Raw genomic sequence first — 20,293 nt, 5'->3', positions numbered from 1 at the left:
AGACTAGAATAGTTCTAAGCCTATGGAGACGTCTCTATTCTAGAGCTTTAAAGCGACCGGCGCTTGCCGCCCCCAATCTCATCGCTCCTCGACCATGGCATCAGCTGAGTGCATAAAGCTGATCTCCAAAGGCCTCCACAGACACATTAATGGCTTCAAAAAGCTTCGAAAAATAAAGCATCCTCGTTGGAGGAATGAGTCCAAGATCTTCATCTCAAGTTTTAATGGTTGCAGGAAGTGTCGGTCTTCAACGAAAAAGGAGCCATGTAGCTGACGCAGCTCCAGGTTTTCGAGACTTGCATGCAATCCACATCCAACCAAAAAAGTTCGTCCAGGACGCGAGAGAGAGAGAGAGAGAGAGAGAGAGGGAGGGTCAACAGTGACAGGGCTATGGCTGAGCCAAGTACGGGGCTACGGATTTGTAGCGATCGATCAGTGTGAAGAGGCTGATGAGAGATCAACATCCATGGAACGGGGGATAAAGATACCTTCCCAGCACAGTTCAGTATCCACCTGTGAACACCATGGCTTTTGATGAATTGCTTTCGCGGTTCGCGCGTGCGAGGAGGATCGTAGCAGCATGCAGCAGCGTAGCTACCTATTATACAGAGCGGCCACAGTGGGTATACTGCAGCACACAATCCTGATCGGATCAGTGTGAGGCCCTCTTGTTCCTTGAACATAAAAACAATTGCTTGATCACACAGTGAGTGCAGAACGGAATCCTCGTACTGCAGAGCCCGAGCTCGAGCTTGCTTGGATGCGCAGACATGTAGGTGGTGGGAGCTCCCATCCAGTGGTCCAGCTCAAAGAAGACGACGGAAGTGGGAGAAAGAGAAAAAAGGTCGACAATGACGCAACGTGAGGAAACATCTTCCATGGGGAAAGAGAGAGAAGCGGTCGCTCTCATTCCCAGTTAGCCACCACCACCACCACCACCACCATCACCATTTTGATCGATGGGATGCAGTGGGCTTTTCCGAGACCTCCCTCCTCACCACAAATATATCTCCGCTTGCTTCTTGTAGCAACCCACACTTTTACCTTTCGAGATCTCATCTCGTCTCCATCACAATGCAGCTAGCGGTTAGTTGGGGAATTAATGGCCCATGCACTCAGACCTTCCCCGTTCTGTTCTTTCTTTCTCGGATATGGGAAATTCCATGGTGGAGTCAGGTTGGCGAGCAAGACTTGCCAAAAGAGAAAGCAAGCCATAGGAAAGACTTGCCACCAGCAACCATCTGCTCTCTCTCTCTCTCTCTCTCTCTCTCTCTCACATTATTTCTCGCTGCACATCTAGTGATGGATATCGCGAGCACAAACCGAGAACCCAACATTACTTCTCCTACTACTTCAATGGCGTCATTTAAGCCGAGGAGCAGTATATTCGTCCCAGGATTCATTCTTACGTGATAGGCCGTCGTATTATTTGAGATGGCCATTGCAGCACGTAATCCTATAAATATCGTTCGGGTACGTAAAAGCTGACCAACCGACGGCCCGATGCTTCACGCTGACATGATAGGATGCGTGTAGCGCGCGACACGTAGCGCGGCCCCTCCTCTTCCGTAGGACATGATCACCTCAACCTAGTAATCTCAGAAGCGTCATACCTGCACTTCTGTCTCCTTCTCGCTCTCATACCTTCGGATCTTAAGGAAGGTTAAGTGAGCTTGTTTGTGGAAGACGAGCGTTTAAGGAGCAGACGGTGTGCTATATTTTGTGGGTTAAGATGAGAAGCAATTGGCTCGACGACGATGATGGGATAAGCAACACTGTGGAAAGGGATAGGCAACAGTTGTCGTGCCCTATCACTGTCACCTCTAATATTCTCTCATCCCCCAACCATAATTATATTCTCTTCTTCTCCAACACAGCATCAACGAAAAGCAAGAGGAGAGGAAGTGTGGGAGGGGAAGGACGACATGGGGAGGGGACGAGTGGAGCTGAAGAGGATCGAGAACAAGATCAACCGGCAGGTCACCTTCTCCAAGCGGAGGAACGGGTTGCTGAAGAAGGCGTACGAGCTCTCCGTCCTCTGCGACGCCGAGGTCGCGCTCATCATCTTCTCCAGCCGCGGCAAGGTCTACGAGTTCGGCAGCGTTGGGTACACCACCAACACACGCTCTCTCTCGCTGATCGCCTTCACTTTCGGTCCTTAACCCATAGATCTACGCTGGATCTGCGATGGCTTTAACCTTTTCAGCTGGTTCTGCTGCGTGTTCATAGTACTGATGCAGGTTGATTCTAGTGTTGGCATGGATACTCATCTGAGGATTTATCCTTGCCATTTCTATGCTAAGGAGGAGGAGGATTGACGAAAAGTTAGTGGATCCTATTTTCTGCTTCATGTCTGTGTTGGAAGAGACTAAGCAGGTCTGGACGTAAGAAATGGTCGATCTTTCTTTAACCCTTCGTTTCTCTTATTTATGGCATCATCTGCCATTACCTTTTGGATCCCCGGCTTTTCTCGCCTTTCCTTTTACCCTTCTTGTGTTAGCTCTGGTCACCCAGATCTCAAATCTCTAAAAACCCTAAACGCAGCCCTTGGATCACTGGAAGGATGAGTTCCCCGAGGAAAAGAAACGAGGAACAGCTCTCTCTCTCTCTCTCTCTCTTTCTACCATCCATTTAGGCCAGTTTGTGCTTTCTCTCCATGGGTTTGTCAACTCGATCCACACACGTGCCTGCTTCGAATCCTTAAGGATCTCAACCCTTCTTTTCTTGGGATTTCTTGGTTCTTATTTTCTTTGTTGAGTTTCTCTTTTCGAGTCTCGGATTTTTAGATCTTAGATAATGATGACATATTTATGCAGATCTTCAGATGTTAAGTGTCAGCATACTCATCTACATATGATTGTCATGTAAGGTACATATATCCTACTTGGTTTTCCTTGGGTCTAAGAACTGATTGCAATTCAACCATTAGCAAGTAGGCAAGGAAGCATGTTTTGAGAAAACATCGCCTTTCACTTAAGAACATTAGAGGAGTCCTTTCAAGTAAAATAAACATGTAGTTGTTGCACTTGGCTCTCTATTTTTTTATTGTGAAGATGAAAGAGTGAACAAACATTAGACTATCTCCCAAGCTTTGTGTACACAATGAGTCAAACAAGCACTGTGTTGTGTGCACAAGGACCTACCCCTAAGTGAAAAGCTTTGAGATGAACATTCACAAGGACAGATCTATAAGCTAAAGAATCAGTTCTTAGTATTACTGTGTTTATATCAGTTGTGAGAAGGCAAAAATAGAGTAATTTGGTAGGAAGAAGAAGAAGAAGAAGATAGAAATGATAGGAAAGGAATGAAAAAAGATGTAAAGTGAATGCATGGGAAATCTGATGATGATAGTCCAAAATAAACTCAAATTCAGGCACATAAAGTATTACAATTTTAAATTCAGAAATACAAGACTAGTCAGATGTTAATCAAACAGTTGAATGACACAGTTAATTTAGTCAACCACTACAACAAGGTAATTGTCCATGAAGAATAATACTTGGGTGGAATCATGATAATCTCATCTTCATCTGTTGATCAAACATAACTCTTGAGCTTAAAAGTTTCTTGAAGTAAACAAACCTCTCATCTAGAAGGCAACCAAATATCATTTTTGTTCACAAGTACATAGATCTTTAATTTTTTGTCATATGGTAAGTAGGATTTTATTCAAGTCAAATATCTAAGTATCCCAATAGCTGTAGTGTTGAGATTCAAAAAGATATAAAGAAATTAGGATAACATTAAAATTATTGTACAAAAACATGGAGACAATTTAACTTTTACATCTCCCTATGAACAAAGGCTACAATACAATGTACACATTGTAATGATATCTTGTTTTATGATAAATTAATTTTAATTATGCAAAAGCATGATCCTTATAAATAGTGTTTAACATTCATTCTTCTTTTAGTTTCACCTTATCTTCCTAGTTGTCCTTCTACTTGTTGCTTTGTGATTGAACCGGTAAGTTCGTTGAGTTTTTGATTTGCTTAATCATGCTCAAGCCTAGGTCACATATGATTTCTCACATATGTCATTGAGACACTTAATCTCAACTTTCAATTGGTTTCATGATTTTAATGAGGGTAAGATTGTTCATCAGTCCTTAAGGTTGTTATGTGCACCATTGCTATATGAAGCTACTAATTTTCTTAATGGGTTCTAAATTTTAGCATGTCAAATTTTAATGATGTATGAAACAAAAAGAACAGCCAAGGATGCTACCATCTAAACATAGGAATAAGTGAGCAAAGAGTTGATAATTTCAAATCTAGCAATTTAACAGTAAAAAATACAAAAAAGAAAGTTTTAGCAAAAAGTAAAACTTTGACCTTATGGTGTCAAATCATACATTTGAGTAGGGATGAGAGGTGTTCTCTAAATGGACAGTCAGCGCTCAAATCATACATTTGAGTTTTGGAAAATGTTTGTCAATATTTCCAATTGAGTTTTTCAGCTAATACTTTATTACTGATAATACATGTGGAAGATATTGCCATTATAATCCCTCTCATTTGAGAAGTGGGCATACTTTCTAGGCATTCATAATGTGTTCATCTATAATGTGAATATATGTGTGTTAAAAACATGGCATATTTTGTTTCTCCAAACCTCAATGGGATCATAAATTTGGAAGATTATTCTCCAAAAAAAAAATTTGAAATGTCAAGGTTGTATTTCATTCTCATGATTGATGACCATCATTAATATTGAATATTCAACCCAATTTATTGTCGTATATTAACACAAGGAAATCTTTATATTTTTTTTTGCTTAGAAAGAAAAATCTTGTGATTTTCTTTACAAAAAACATAATCCTAATTTTTAGTTTATTTCTTGTCATTCCTTTGTAGAACCCTTTTGAGTTATACATATGACAATTAATGCAACTTATCATTGTCCATGTTATAGTATTTATGGTATATGACAATTTTACTTGTGGCAGGAGGTAAAGAGAAGACCATGTTATCCATTTTATTTCATGCAACTATGCACATTGGATTTGCATGGAGTCTTTGAACCTACCATATGATCTGTGTTTCCTCTCCATTTAATTTACTGAACTTTGTTTTCACTTATGGCCTTATCATCACACTTGTCATTGATAAAGTCCCGTTGAATTGATTACATTGTAGAACAAGCAAAACATTAGAGCGATATCAACGTTGCTGTTACACATCCCAGGATTCTAACGTTGCTAATCGTGAAGCACAGGTTTGTGTCTTTGGTATTTCGGGTTTCCATCATGTCAAATATTTTGTGACCATTTTCATTCTCTTATATTGTTTTGATGACATTTTGCATCAAGAACTATTTTGACAATGTGAAAGAATTATGCTACCAACGCTAATCATTTCGTGCCCTAAAGTTGAATAGAACTGTGAATTTGCATGTCCCTTGAAACTAGACGATCGGATTCCAACACATAAAGAGTGGTACAAATTAAGGATTCAGGTGACATGTTGGGTTTTCTTTCATACGTATGTAACCATTCTCATTAAATTTCTTCATTCAATGTAGTCCAAACATTGTGAACTTGAATTAATCTTTGAACGATATAGAGGTAGATGGTAATAGAGAAAAACATTCTTGATGGTAGAACGTCTATATATAAATGGCTTCATCTCTATTTTAAGAATTTTCTTTATCATCTAAAGTGAAAGTCGTCAGCCACGAAGTGCCAAAATATAATTTTCGTATTAATAATTTTTGCATTAGTTCTTTATGTTTCTATAGTCGTAAAGTACATGTGGATTTTATGTTAAAGCATTTCTGAGTATAGTGGAAACCATGTTCTTTCTTTGATCTTAGCACTCCTTTTATCTTCATCTACTTTCATAATAAAGCTGTTGCCAGATTTCTTGTACATATATGCTATTCTAATTGCTTTGAGAGGAAGGTTGTCATGAGATATGATTTTAGAGAACCCTAGTCTCACATATATGAATGTAAATATGTAATCTACTTTCACACTTGCTGCTCTCCTTGTGTTGCAATATAATCAAGCAATTAGAGTTCCTTTATTTGCCTATTAGAAGAAGACATGATGCTTAGTCATTTGCACCACATTGTAGAATTGGTACCAAGAAATGGCCAAGTTGAAGACAAGATTCGAGTCCCTGCAACGCTCCCAGAGGTTCTCCTTCTATCCAGCAGCAACACATTTTTGCTTGATTTCCTTTTTGCCAAATCAAACTTCCGATTCGATCATCTATAAATTATGATCAACGTAAAGTGCTATTTAGTTACACCGATTAACATAGAAGCTGCATATTATTATGTGAAGGCATTTGCTTGGGGAAGACCTCGGTCCACTGAGTGTGAAGGAACTGCAACAACTGGAAAGACAGCTTGAATCTGCACTCTCACAGGCCCGGCAAAGAAAGGTGATGTACAGATCCTAAATGTTCCATAGGGTTTCTTTCTTTTTGAGTTTGAATTACTCAAGAGTTTCGATCACATAAGACACTCATTTATGCAAATAGAGAAGCATCAAATATAATTGTGGCAGTTTCCTAGTCTGATTACTTGGATTGTCATTTGGTATTTCCAGCTGCAAACCTTAGTTTCTTTTGATCTCCTCAAAGACAAGTGAACGATGATACCTCCTACATGTTTCGATCTAGCTTTGGCATGACTAAATGTATCCTTCAGAAACACATTCCTCTAAACGATAAAAATAAGATTTGTATGAAAATGTTCATAGACATCAGAACTAAGCAATAGTAACAGACCTTTTTCCATAAAATAAGGGGCTTTTCTTTTCCTCAAGGTAGCAGAAGGGTGGAAATTGATCGAAAGAATTATATATTCTTGCTAAGAGAACAATCCTTTTGGGGCTTATAAGCACCAGCATCACTGACTCTCAAAGACACATGGGCAATATGGTTTTGAATATCGGTCTGTATCGACATACCGAGCAGAGCTCGGTATAGTACGTATCATCATTACGCTAGGGTGTATCGATGATATACCATAAAACCTTAAAAATATATTCATCTATCACGTCAGAGCGTATCGATCAGTATACCTCGATACCGGTCAAAATCTGGGGCGATACCGATTGATACACCTCAGTACCAGTCGATACGCCTTGGTATTAGTCAAAACACTGGTACCGCCCGATAGAAGATATGCACCGGTATCCTCTCGGATCGTACTATTTATATCGGACGGTATACATCGAAATTGAGAACCCTAATGGGTAAAATCATGCAGACTCACCCCAAAAAGGATAATTTTTTATACTCTAGAATATTCGAAGATTCTGAATTTTGTTCTTTTACTAAGAATATAGTGATTAATTCATAACCATGATACTTATCGATCACTTTCTTCTTCGCGATAACATTGGAACCAAAGCTTGCCTCTTTTCGGTTCATGAAGCTTGCAATGAACCAGCCCATATCAAGATATCTTCCATGTCATTTGTCCCCTTTCTGAATCAAATTCATAATTGTCATGGAATCTGATTGACTTGTACGCATCTACATGCAATAGTAAAGCTACACCCTTGGACATCATCTTGTTGCTGAATTAAAGATGCCTTCTAATATTCTATCAAGCATGTGGTGAAATCATTTGCATGCTGACTTCTTTTCTAAGTTCTATTTTGATGCCACTCATGTTTCCTGAAACCCATTTTTGGGTCTGACAGTTCCCAGGAAAAATAAAAAAAGAAAAGAAAGGATTTTAGAAGTTTTACACTGCTTTAGGAGGGGGATTGATTAGGTTTGAAATGCAGCAAACCAAACAGTCCCTCCCTTATCCTTTAACTTGTCTACAATGACATGAACAACCTTCATTAAAAGACTGAAAGTTGCTGTTGTGCTTGGTTTATGTGCACTTTTCAAGCCTCTGAGATTTTATTTGCTTCAATATGGACAGTTTATGGTTTTATTTGTCGATCTTTAATGTGGATTTGCATTGCATAACACAAATGATCAATTTTCTGCCTCCGGGGAGACATCCCAATGATTAGGACACTTTGTAAACAGTCAAGAAGTCAGTCAAAAGAACTTGAGAAGATTGTCTTACGGCACAACTCAAAATCTCATCCTTGAGACATCTAATGAAGTGATGAGGATGCAGGAGGCCTTTTCTGCCAAGCGGTTGATGACTATCATGGCAATAACACATCAGGAACTTGAAACTAGCTTATGGTTTCATCATATTTCAAAGGCCTAACATAGAAAAAGAAAAGAAAACTGTTTAAGCTCTATGGCAAGAATTAGAAGAAGCCACAAGTAACTCTACTAAAACACACACACACACTCAGAGAGAGAGGGAGAGAAGGTGTGATATCTTGTTTATGCTCTTATTATGCTCTTAAATTGTCGAATACATGCTTAATAATCAAGAATTCTCAAGTGCAGACTCAGTTGATGCTGGACCAGATGGAAGAACTTCGGAAGAAAGTAAGCGACACTCGATCCTTTCTTTAATCTTGCATCGCATTGTTATTTGACTGAAGATGGAAGTAAACTCTTCCTTTTTCTTGTTGAAACGCATAGATGAAAACACAATCGACATTGCTATTTCTTTAACTGAAGATTATTTAGTGAACTATCCTTTTTTTTTTTTTACTTCTTGAAATGCGTACATGAAAACACTATGCATTCAGCTTATTTTCTAATTTAGCTTTCAGCTGGATCAATTTCCTCGACCCGAAATCTTCTGGCATTTTCGGCATGAATAGCAAGCGAATGTGGTGGATGAATGAATGATAGCCTCATTTTTCTTTCGAATGCTCTTATATCTCCGTCGATTGGCAGTAATCCATATTGTTGTTTTTGTGATGGAAGGAGCGTCATCTTGGAGAAATAAACAAGCAGCTGAAAGAGCAGGTACGTTCCTTCTTACACCAACAATGAAACCTGCAACGACTGCAGAAATCCCTTTTTTTGTGTTGCCAGATCGAGGCAGAAGGTGCCACCTTCAGAGCTCTTCAAGGGCCATGGTGCTCTGACGCAACCGCAGGCGGCAACGCGTTCCCCGTGCAGCCGCTGCAATCCAGCGGGATGGATCGTGAACCCACGCTGCAGATAGGGTATGAGTTCTTCCTTCCTTCTCCCCACTCTATGTTGGCATGCAGATCCGGAGAACATGGTCTTTAGCTTCTCTTGTATGATCGCGCACGACGTGATTCCTCAACAGGTATCACCAGTTTGTTCCTCCCGAAGTCGTGGCGATGCCCAGGAACTCAGCAGGAGAGAACAATTTCATGCTGGGTTGGGTGCCATGACCGATGAACCGGAAGAAGAAGAAGAAGAAGAAGAAACTGCCCTTTGTAGTGCTATTGTTGTGCACTTTGTAGTACTTGTCGACGGACGTCTCGAGAAACTGCCCTACTTGGTGTAGAACAAACATCCTGTGCTGCTATGCTAAAGTTGTGCCATCCATCGCCTTCTTCTGCTTGAAGGTTTTCAGTTTCCAGCATTGATACCGCGAGAGTTATCAGAGTCGTCCCGATGGCAATAGGAACTTCACAGCCATGCATCGGTTCTACAGAGTCTCAAGGATCCCTGAACTATTTCTTTCACAGGACCTTAGAACTTGTTCCTGTCGTTGCCATTTCCATCGACAAAGTAATGTTGCATCTGTGACTTAAAGCAAACGTTTCACGAGTAATACCCAGTAAAGTTGGGTGACTAAAGAATTCAAATGTGCAGCACTAATCTACCCATCTGCAAGCAGTAGCACAACAATATGGGAAGTGATTATTGCTGATGGGGAGGGATCAAAGATGATAAATGCATCATTTTTGCCATTTCAAGATGATTCACATGCCCAACCAACAATTGCCAGTATAATGAGGTTTAAGCACCACAGGGAGGGGAGCAACATTCGTATCGTACGATAACCAGAAACTATAATTTGTTCGAGAGTTTGGTGAAGAAACTTTAAAACACATTTTCCCCAGCGATTTACCGGGCTTTCTTGTGGAAACAAGAAGAATGATGATGTGCACCATATACCGGAAAACCAAAAGCCTCGAACCAATCTACCCCTCGGAAAAAAATTAACTCAAAACTGTGCCACCACTGAGCTCTTGCCCGGGCAGCCAGCCAGCATTTCACAAAATACATGAGACTTTGTCAAATGTATTTCGTCTTGCACGATCGATACTGCACCAGAAAGAGGCCCCTCTGAAGAATTCTGATCTTTCACGAGTCTATTTTCTAGACTTGCGGCGAATTCAGTAGCTTGTCTTCAACCGACTGGTTGGTAGCTTCTACCTGCAGCTCCCTCCCAACATCCTTTAGCCTCTTCAAACTTCTTCATATATTCTAGAGTGTAACTTCACATAGAATTAGTAATAAGATGGCAACTGAGAAACAAAATTCTGTCTAACTTAATAAACGATGGTTTTGAATTGTTTGATAAAAAAATAAAGCTGAATTTCTTCTATTATCAACATCTCATGTTTATATTTGTTAGAGCTAGTCCCAGGAAATTTACCATAAGGTAATTTTGACAACCCAACAAGACAATAAAACGGAAAGAATAAAATCGAGACAAGAACACCAGAACACACCAGATATACGTGGTTCGGTCAATTGACTTTGACCTACATCCACGGACGAAAGATGAGCAAATTACTACTGCAAAAGAGAGACAATTACAAATGCCTTAGGAAGATGTTCCTAGGCCATAAAACACCCAAAAATACTAAACAAAAAAAAACCAAACTATAAGTCCAAACTATTTAAATGAGTATGGACTTAAACCAAACTAAACACTTAGGTTTTTCTTGTGGTGCATCTGACTTCAAAACCCAGGCCCTTATTTATAGTTCCAAGACGAGACAACAAGTCTGATTTTCCCGATGTGGGACTATGAGACTTGTCAAACTAACAAATATCCACCTTGGCATGTTCCAACAAAACTTGCTCCACCTTCTTCATAAAAGCCCCAACAGGCAATCACCAACAATGAACACCAACCAAGTCCAAGCATTGCTTGAACTTGTAAACCGGAAGAGGCTTCGTAAACATATCAGCTTGATTGTCCTTCGTATGAATTTTCTGAACAAGGACTTTTCCCTCAGCAATGATATCCCGAATAAAATGAAACTTCACATCGATGTGTTTTGTCCTCTCATGATATATCTGGTCTTTAGTTAAATGAATAGCACTTTGACTATCATAGTAAATTGTAGTAACACCTTGATATAGACATAATTTGTTGAACAATCCTCTTAACCATAAAACTTCTTTGATCGCCTCTATCACTGCCATATATTCTGCCTCTGTAGTAGATAAAGCTACGACAGGTTGTAAGGAAGCTTTCCAATTAGCTGCACAACCGCCAACGCAAAATACATAGCCTGTCAAAGATCTTCGTTTATCAAGATCCGTAGCATAATCAGAGTCGACGTAACCAACCAAAGTGTCACGATTTTTCCCAAATTCCAAACAAACATCTGAAGTCCCTTGCAAGTATCTGAGAATCCACTTCACAGCCTGCCAATGTGTTTTACCTGGACGAGACATATATCTACTAACCACACTGACCGCTTGTGAAATATCTGGACGAGTACAAACTATTGCATACATAATACTGTCGATGGCACTAGAATATGGAACTTTCACCATATATTCTTCCTCTTCAACTGACTGTGGTGACTGAGTAGCACATAGCCGAAAATGGCTAGCAAGAGGAGTACTAACTGGCTTAGCATTTTTCATGTCAAACCTCTCCAAGACTTTCTTGAGATAATTTTTCTGAGTCAGAAATAATTTTCCAACTCCTCGATCTCTTTTGATCTCCATGCCAAGAATTTTCTTAGCTGCTCCCAAATCTTTCATTTCAAATTCACTACTCAGCTGCATTTTCAAAGTGTGAATTTCTGACAAATTCTTAGCTGCAATAAGCATATCATCAACATAAAGCAACAAATACACAAATGAGCCATCAGTTAACTTCCGGAAGTAAACACAACTATCATACATGCTCCTCGTGTAACCATGACCTAACATAAAAGAGTCAAACCTCTTATACCACTGTCTTGAAGACTGCTTCAATCCATACAAGGATTTCTTTAACAAGCAAACATGGTCTTCCTTACCATCAACTTCAAATCCATGAGGTTACTCCATATAAATTTGTTCTTCAAGTTCACCACGTAAGAAAGCTGTCTTGACATCAAGTTGCTCCAATTCCAAATCATACATGGCAACTAAAGCAAGCAAAACACGAATAGAGCTATGTTTAACAACAGGTGAAAATACATCATTAAAATCAACACCATGTACCTGACTATAGCCTTTTGCAACCAATCGTGCTTTGTACCTTGCATCTTCAACCCCTGGAATACCTTCTTTCCTTTTGAAGACCCATTTGCATCCAACAATTTTCTTACCCGAAGGCGGCTTCACAAGATCTCAAGTTCTATTCCGATGGAGAGACTCAATTTCTTCATTCATCACAATCAACCACTTAGCGGAATTATCACAAGAAACTACATCTGTGTAGGAAGTAGGCTCACCAACTTCACTTGTCTCTTCCGCAACAGACAAAGCATATCTTTGTGGTGGTCGAATATCTCTCCGTGGTCTATCCTTGGCTATGGAATATTGCTCTTCCTCTAGATCATCTGCGTCAGTAGACTCGGGACCACCTACTGGCATTCTTTGAGTAGAAGAGTTCGACTTAAAAGAATCTGAACTACCAATCTCAAGCTCCACCTGCTTCTGTGCACTATCATTTGTACAACTAGTAGAATCCTCTTTGGAAGATAACATAAACAATTCATCAAAAGTAACATCTCTATTGATTATAAATTTTGGGGATTTGGGATCAGAACACCATAATCTGTATCCTTTCACCCCAGAAGCATACCTAAGGAAAATACGCTTTTTAGCCCGAGGCTTTAATTTTCCTTCATTTACATGCATGTATGCTGGACACCCAAAAATTTTTAAATCAGAATAATCAGCAGGAGTACCTGACCAAACTTCCTCCGGAGTTTTAAAGTTAATCGCCTCTGCCCAAAAGTCCTTTGTCAACCCTACATTTGAGATCATACACCTCGCTCTCTCCAAGAGTGTTCTGTTCATACGTTCGGCCACACCATTTTGCTGAGGCGTCATCCTAACAGTGCGATGCTGAACGATTCCTTCATTTTTGCATAATTCTTCAAAATCACCTTCACAAAATTCCATGCCATTATCTGTTCGAAGCCGCTTAATCTGTTTACCTGTTTGCTTCTCAATCAAAGCCTTCCATTGTTTAAAGGTTAGAAAAACATCATTTTAATGCTTCAGAAAATAAACCCAAACTTTCCTAGAATAATCGTCAATGAAAGTCAACATATACCTGGCACCACCCTTAGATTGAACATGAGCTGGACCCCAAAGGTCTGAATGAATATAGTCGAGAGTACCTTTCGTTTTGTGAACTGCCGGAGAAGTGAAGCTGACTCTTTTCTGCTATCCAAAAATGCAGTGTTCACAAAAATCAAGTGACCCAGTACTCTGTCCGCAAAGTAGACCCCTTTTGCTCAATATGCTCAAACCTTTTTCGCTCATATGACCCAAACGCATATGCCGTAATTTGGTGATGTCAGAATCAGACAATGATGATGACGAAACTGCAACCGAACCTGTGATAGTAGTTCCTTGCAGAATATACAAGCTACCAGACCTACAAGCTTTCATAACAATAAGGGCACTTCTAGAAACTTTCATAACTCCACCTTCAGCTGTGTATTTACACCCAAGGGCCTCTAGGGTGCCTAAAGAGATGAGATTCTTTTTTAAATCAGGAGCATGTCTAACATTAGTGAGCTTCCTCACAATACCATAATGCATTTTAATTCGGATTGTACCTCTACCAACAACATCACATGCGGCATTATTGCCCATCAAAACAATTCCACCATTACAAGATTCATATGTGAAAAACAAATCCCTATTGGGACACATGTGATAAGAACAACCTGAATCTAAAATCTATTCATTTTTAGACCTCGTCCTATCATCAATAGCAGAAAAAATATTTCCAACAATCTCATCAGTTGCTACACTAACTTCAGCGGATTCAGTAGTTTTTTCAACAAATTTTTCCTTTTGCTTTAATTTATTTTTCAATTTAAAGCACTCAGATTTAATGTGCCCCATTTTATGACAATATCTGCATTCCAAATTTCTATGTCTGGATTTAGATCTAGATTTAGATCTACTATTGTCAAATTCTCTTTTATCCATTCTCCCCCTAGCAACCAGACCCTCAGCCTGATTCTCTCTACTTTCCCCAGTGATATTCCTGTCTATCTGCTCCTTAGATTTCAGTGCAGATTTAATTTCTTGATAAGAAACTGTTTCTTTTCCATAAATCAAAGTATCACGGAAATGCTTAAAAGATTGGGGAAGAGAACACAAGAGTAACAAAGCCTTATCCTCATCATCAATTTTTGCATCTATATTCTCCAAATCCATAACCAAAGAATCAAACTTATCAAGATGCGAGAGTATAAATGTACATTCAGTCATCCGAAGCATATATAGACTCTGCTTCAAGTAGAGACGATTCTCCACTGTCCTCTTCATGTACAAGGCTTTAAGCTTATCCCACATGCTCTTAGCCGTAGTCTCCGTAGCTACCTCCCGTAAAACCTCGTCAGAGAGATTTAGAATGATGCTTGATCGGGCCTTCTTATCCATACCCGTAAGCTCTTCTTTTGACATATTATCTGGAATGCTCTCGGCTCCCTGTAGTACCAAATCAACTCCGTCTTGAACCAAAATAGCCTCCATCTTGAGTTGCCACAAGCCGAAGTTGACATTTCTATCGAATTTCTCGACAACAATCTTTGTTATTGTCATCGTTGCCAAAAGATCCCAGAACCAGGCTCTGATACCAGTTTGTTAGAGCTAGTCCCAGGAAATTTACCACAAGGTAATTTTGGCAACCCAACAAGACAATAAAACAGAAAGAATAAAAGCGAGACAAGAACACCAGATATATATGGTTCGGTCAATTGACTTTGACCTACATCCATGGATGAAAGAGGAGCAAATTACTACTGCAAAAGAGAGACAATTACAAATGTCTTAGGAAGATGTTCCTAGGTCATAAAACACCCGAAAATACTAAACAAGAAAAAATCAAACTATAAGTCCAAACTATTTAAATGAGTATGGACTTAAACCAAACTAAACACTTAGGTTTTTCTTGTGGTGCATATGACTTCAAAGCCCAGACCCTTATTTATAGTTCCAAGACGAGACAACAAATCTGATTTTCCCGACGTGGGACTATGGGACTTACCAAACTAACAATATTAATAATATAATAATGAAGTGATGCAATCATGAGGTTTCAGCGTGGCCAAGGTGTTACAAACTACAAAGATTGGTTATATGGCAATGAGGATTCAATCATTGCAAGTAAACAAATGGAACCATTATTAGATGAACACAATCACACCTGCCCATATGTGGTCCATCTTCTACACCATGCTAAGAGAACCCTCGGATGCATCCAGTGTCAGGCGGAACCAACGATCCAGATCTGTTAAGTATTTCTTCATCCAAACTGTATCACACAATACCATTACAGTATAGTCAGTCCAAACTGCATGGCTCAATATCGTTATAGTCAACTGTCCCATATGTTAGTATTGAGCCTTTTCTTAATAAACATTGAAGCATGGAAATACTCATTTGTCGTGGTATGTGAACACTTTCAGCATCTCCAACATCGGTACAGTGTTAGCATGTCAGATACACCCTACTTATTCACAAAGTCACATGCTCCCAGAGGAGTCAAAGAAAAAAGTGAGTAAATACCTATAATTACCCAGCCTTAATCATGTTTGACACTTTTATTCCACTGAACAATCTTTATGCTCTTCCTATTAATTTTGACTAGCATAGATGCTACAGAAAATGGAAAAACATATTGGCTGAATATAAAAGGATACCTTCTTCCGCTGATACAAAGTGGATGAGTGAAACATGAGGGATGAGAAAAATAAATGACATACCGTGATGTTAAGCCATCTCCAGAGAAGTAAATTTTACTAAAGGCGAAGTTTCAAGTTCTACCAACTCCAGGCAAAGTTTTGTTACTTTTATTTTTCGGATACTTCTGCAACTTCTTTCATACGAAAATCTAGAACAAGTGTTATGACAGAATAGGAGTGAAAATAAAGAAGAAAGACTTGAGCCTAGCTAATAAACATGTCATGAGTTGCAAGAGAGCAATCAGTTCTTCTTTGTCATATTACTACAGTTTCTGTGGGTCTATGATCCATCATATTACCGTATTGTTTATTACAATAGAAGAACTGCCTAGTTCTGTGTAATCAGATATTAATCTTATATTACTAAATTTTCTTGATAAAAAGAAAACAAAGTCAACAAACATCAGAATAGATTAAGCAACCAGTAGCAAAAGATGACAGAGACAATTGTTGTCATATAATATCAAAACTAAAGCCATCTACTTTAATGAAGGCATGGTGAAAAATGAGCTCTGTATAGAAGCATATACCTATCTACCATGCTGAAGTGTCGGAAAAGGAAGTCCATTAACACTTTATGCTGGTTTGATATGCACAGCAAAAATAAGCACAGACCTAGAGAGGTAGCAACAATTCCTATCCATATGACTAGGAAGCATGAAAGTCATATCACAAATAAATCTCACCATTTAACCAGCCATAAATTGGAGCTACATCTAAATTATAATTATGGTGTCCCATTATCAGGTGCAACTACAAATTAGAATTCTTCTACATTTACTGATGTCGACATATTGTCCCACAACCTTCAAGTGCATATATCAATGCGTTAATTTTGCTACCATGACTTGAAGAGTTGATATGGAATGACATATGCCAAAGAGGACACAATAAAAACTATGAACACTCATGCTGAGGAAAACATGTTCATTTTAGTTTGTTCCAATGTTAGTTACCACTCAGCAATGTTCCCAAGCACTAAAGAGAAGGATTTTGGAGAGAAGTGTGACATCAGAAATTTTCCAAGGTGGAATAAAGTATCATGTCATTTTGTTCTTTAAGCAACATAACTTAGTTTCAAAGTTTTGATTCCTCGTATGATCAATAAGTTAAAAATGTTCACATTCCAATTGCATGTGCAACATACAGGCCATAGCATTACTAGACTAGTAAGATTAGGAAAGAGTCTAAGGGTGTACTTGGGAACACATTCAAAATGTACATTGAGGGCCCAATGCACATTTCAAATGTGAATTGATGCTTGGTAAATTTTTTCAAATGGCATTTGACCTAGATGCTGCATTGCAAATACTCAAATACTGATATTACCTCAAGATAGCATTAGTATTTCAGCATTTGTGGGATACTAATGAAATTTTTTAGATTTCCCAAAGTATCCTATGACATTCTCTCAAATTACAAGATTATCACTATATAATAGAATCCCTAACTCTTATTTCCTCTCCCCTTCTCTTGATTTTTGCCATCGCCGACTCTCCTCTTAGGTTCTCACAAGTCCATCGACTCTTCTTACAAGAAACCAACATGATTTATTTCTTTTATAAGGTGAAATCTTATTTATTTATTTGCAAATGTCAGATGGATAAATTTGTCACATAATATTCAATGGACTTTTGAAATACACTTACATCAATACACATTTAAGATTCAGTTTTCATCTATTTTTTATCAGACACTCAATGCATTCCACAATTACATATTCACATAAACCTCTTTCTCCAAATGCACATTAAAAAAATACAAATGTGTACCCAAATATGCCCTAAATGTCTAAAGCACTTTGCAAAACACAATAACAGGGTAAATGAGTATTTCATAACACGACGAACTTATCATCGCCTAACTGACACAATACACCCTCATAATATCAGAATACTTACATGAAAATTCTTTAGAATGATGGTGCTAGCCTTGTGCATAAGGGGCGGCTGTATCATGATGTAAACCGACCAAATAATGCAGTTTGGTACAAGCTCAAAATGGTCCTCATGATATTAAAAGCTCTTGTAAGAATTTTTCTTCTACAGATTACATTTCCTTGATCTGCTCCCCCTTGTCTCAACAGCTTCTTCAGGAATCAGGCATAAACATATATCAACTTACTTCCCTTTTCTTGCAAGAATGGCTCAGGCTGCCATACAAACTGATTACAAGAGAGACTCAGCATAAAGCAACATGCTTGGACACAAAATAAGTATGGGCATAAAAGTAGCATGATCCATAGCATGATGATGCACTTTACCTAATAACATGTTTGGCCGAGGAGGAAAAAGCAGTAAATTTGCTTTCACTTAACTCCAAAGTATAGACTTAGACCCGAAAGGATCTTTGCACGTTTTCTAGGAATATCAGTTTCATAAGCCAATATCACGCCATCAAATATTTCATCATATTTGTCAAAGAAAAACAATAAGAATAGTATGCTGTTGAAACATTTTTGGAACTCATCCTTCCCTCTCATGTGTATTGAAGTACTTGCAACAGGTTTGAATAAAGGATATACCAATATTTGTGATCACAGCAGTATATCCAAAAGGATTACGAAAAGATCAAGAGGTAATATGTCATGATTAAATATAGTATTCACAATAAGTAACCTAAAATATCCAAAATCTAGTTCCACACATCAGAATTGTGCATATGCAGGATGATAGCTGCACAGCCAGAGTAATATTTTCATAGAACAGTAAGAAATAAACACTTGAAAGGCACATGAAAGCAGGATCTTGATAGTTAGTTATAGTTTCTTCCTGTTTTTGCTTAGGCGTGTTTGCGTGTCGTGCATGGGAGGGATCATAGATCCACAGATATTCACATATGCTAAAGCTTCTTTTGGGGTTTCATTCCTAAACTTTTTTAGTTGGTTTATAAGGAAAACAGAAGGAAATTCAAGAAGAAATTGTACAACCAAATGAAGAGCAAGAAATTACTGTATACAAGAAGTCAAAATATTTTTTCTTAAGATAATAATAAATCTAGGATAGCAAACCATAAAGTTCAATTCAGCTCCAAAGTTTATAAGTAGAGATATAATTGCATGAAATATACACATATATACAATGACCTAGTATCTTCATTGTTATCCCATCTAATCATCTTCATCATATTTAAATAATCAAAGTTGCTCATTATGCTTCCTTCCACCGCTATAGGAATATCAAATGTTTAGCTCCGATCAAAAAGTCATCAATCATAAAGAACAACTAATGATTTTGTCTAAATATTATTTCAAGTGCATCAAACAAAATACAAATACGCAAAATATAAAATGTCCATTTTAAACTCTCATTTGAAGTTAATCGATGCGTTAAAACAAAAATTAATGGTTACGTCAAAGTTGTGAGACTCAAGACCTGTATTTCTTTACCTTTATAGCATAGAAACTCTAAGAAGGTTGTTATACTCCCTTTTAGATAAAAAGGCAACCAGAAAGAAGAGATATTCCAGTTGCTTCAAGACAGACAGGAGTCCCTAATAGCTGCCTGCACTTTCCATTATTCAAATATGAAATAATCATGGTGTTGTCTAGGAAATTTTTCTTATACCAATATTTTCAATACTTTATTTGGATTGGTCCCTCATGATGGTCAATAAATTGGTTGCGATAAAACAAAACATGGGTCTCGTTGTTTCAAGTGATTGACGAACAATTTTGACTAGGAAACTTCTAGGGCACGCACTTATGAATTTGCAAGATGGCTGTGACATTATGGACATTTCTCAAAACTCTGAACTCGTATGATTATGATCCTAATACAACCAAACTACATACATGTTATTCTTGCTACAATTTAAATGAAATTAATACGACGAAATAAATAAAATAGAAAAAAAGGAACAAAATACACATTTTTTCCAAAGAGATTAAACTATCAAGAAACGGAAAAAAAGGGAAATATGAAGAACACAGATAAAGAAAGAGATTGAGCGTAAAGCTTTCTAAAGGAGTAGCTGGGAAGGGCGCGGCGGACCTTGTTGGCGATGGAAGGGTGGACATACACCACCAGGCCCCACTGCACCGCCGTCAAGCCTCTCCATCAGCTGCCCCACCCGACCGATCGTCCCTTCCTTCGTCGCCTTCTGAAAGCCCTAGAGGTCGGGTTGTCGGGTGTGGATCCGAATCGCACACTTCCTTCTTATCTCGTACTCGGGTCATCCGAAACCCGATCCGAAATCCATCCGACCCGGAAAGACGGTCAACCCGGTCGGGTCGACAGGATCCGATTGCCACAACCCGGATTCGTGAATCTGCTTGACCAATTACCTTTTTTTATGTCAATAATTTTTCAATCGAAT

At 38.5% G+C, this 20,293-nt stretch overlaps 1 protein-coding gene and 1 long non-coding RNA gene across 2 annotated transcripts; one reads left to right on the top strand and one right to left on the bottom strand.

Moving 5' to 3' along the window:
* Positions 1–1,881: 1,881 nt before the first annotated feature.
* On the top strand, positions 1,882–9,441 carry LOC135610295 (agamous-like MADS-box protein MADS3). Its single transcript, XM_065104637.1, has 8 exons — positions 1,882–2,107; positions 5,142–5,220; positions 6,081–6,142; positions 6,293–6,392; positions 8,382–8,423; positions 8,811–8,852; positions 8,922–9,055; positions 9,163–9,441. Exons 1-8 carry the CDS (start codon positions 1,926–1,928, stop codon positions 9,248–9,250), a joined length of 729 nt encoding a protein of 242 aa, XP_064960709.1. The 5' UTR covers positions 1,882–1,925; the 3' UTR covers positions 9,251–9,441.
* A 358-nt stretch (positions 9,442–9,799) lies between these two features.
* Positions 9,800–20,098, bottom strand: LOC135610294 (uncharacterized). Its single transcript, XR_010486087.1, has 3 exons — positions 19,969–20,098; positions 15,439–18,140; positions 9,800–10,295 (listed from the first exon to the last, which is right to left on the bottom strand). It is a non-coding gene; the product is annotated as an uncharacterized LOC135610294 (long non-coding RNA).
* Between the last annotated feature and the right edge of the window lie 195 nt (positions 20,099–20,293).

The sequence above is a fragment of the Musa acuminata genome, chromosome BXJ2-4, assembly GCF_036884655.1.
Source record: "Musa acuminata AAA Group cultivar baxijiao chromosome BXJ2-4, Cavendish_Baxijiao_AAA, whole genome shotgun sequence".
Lineage (NCBI taxonomy): Eukaryota > Viridiplantae > Streptophyta > Magnoliopsida > Zingiberales > Musaceae > Musa > Musa acuminata.
This window is presented reverse-complemented; position numbering and strand designations above follow the sequence as displayed.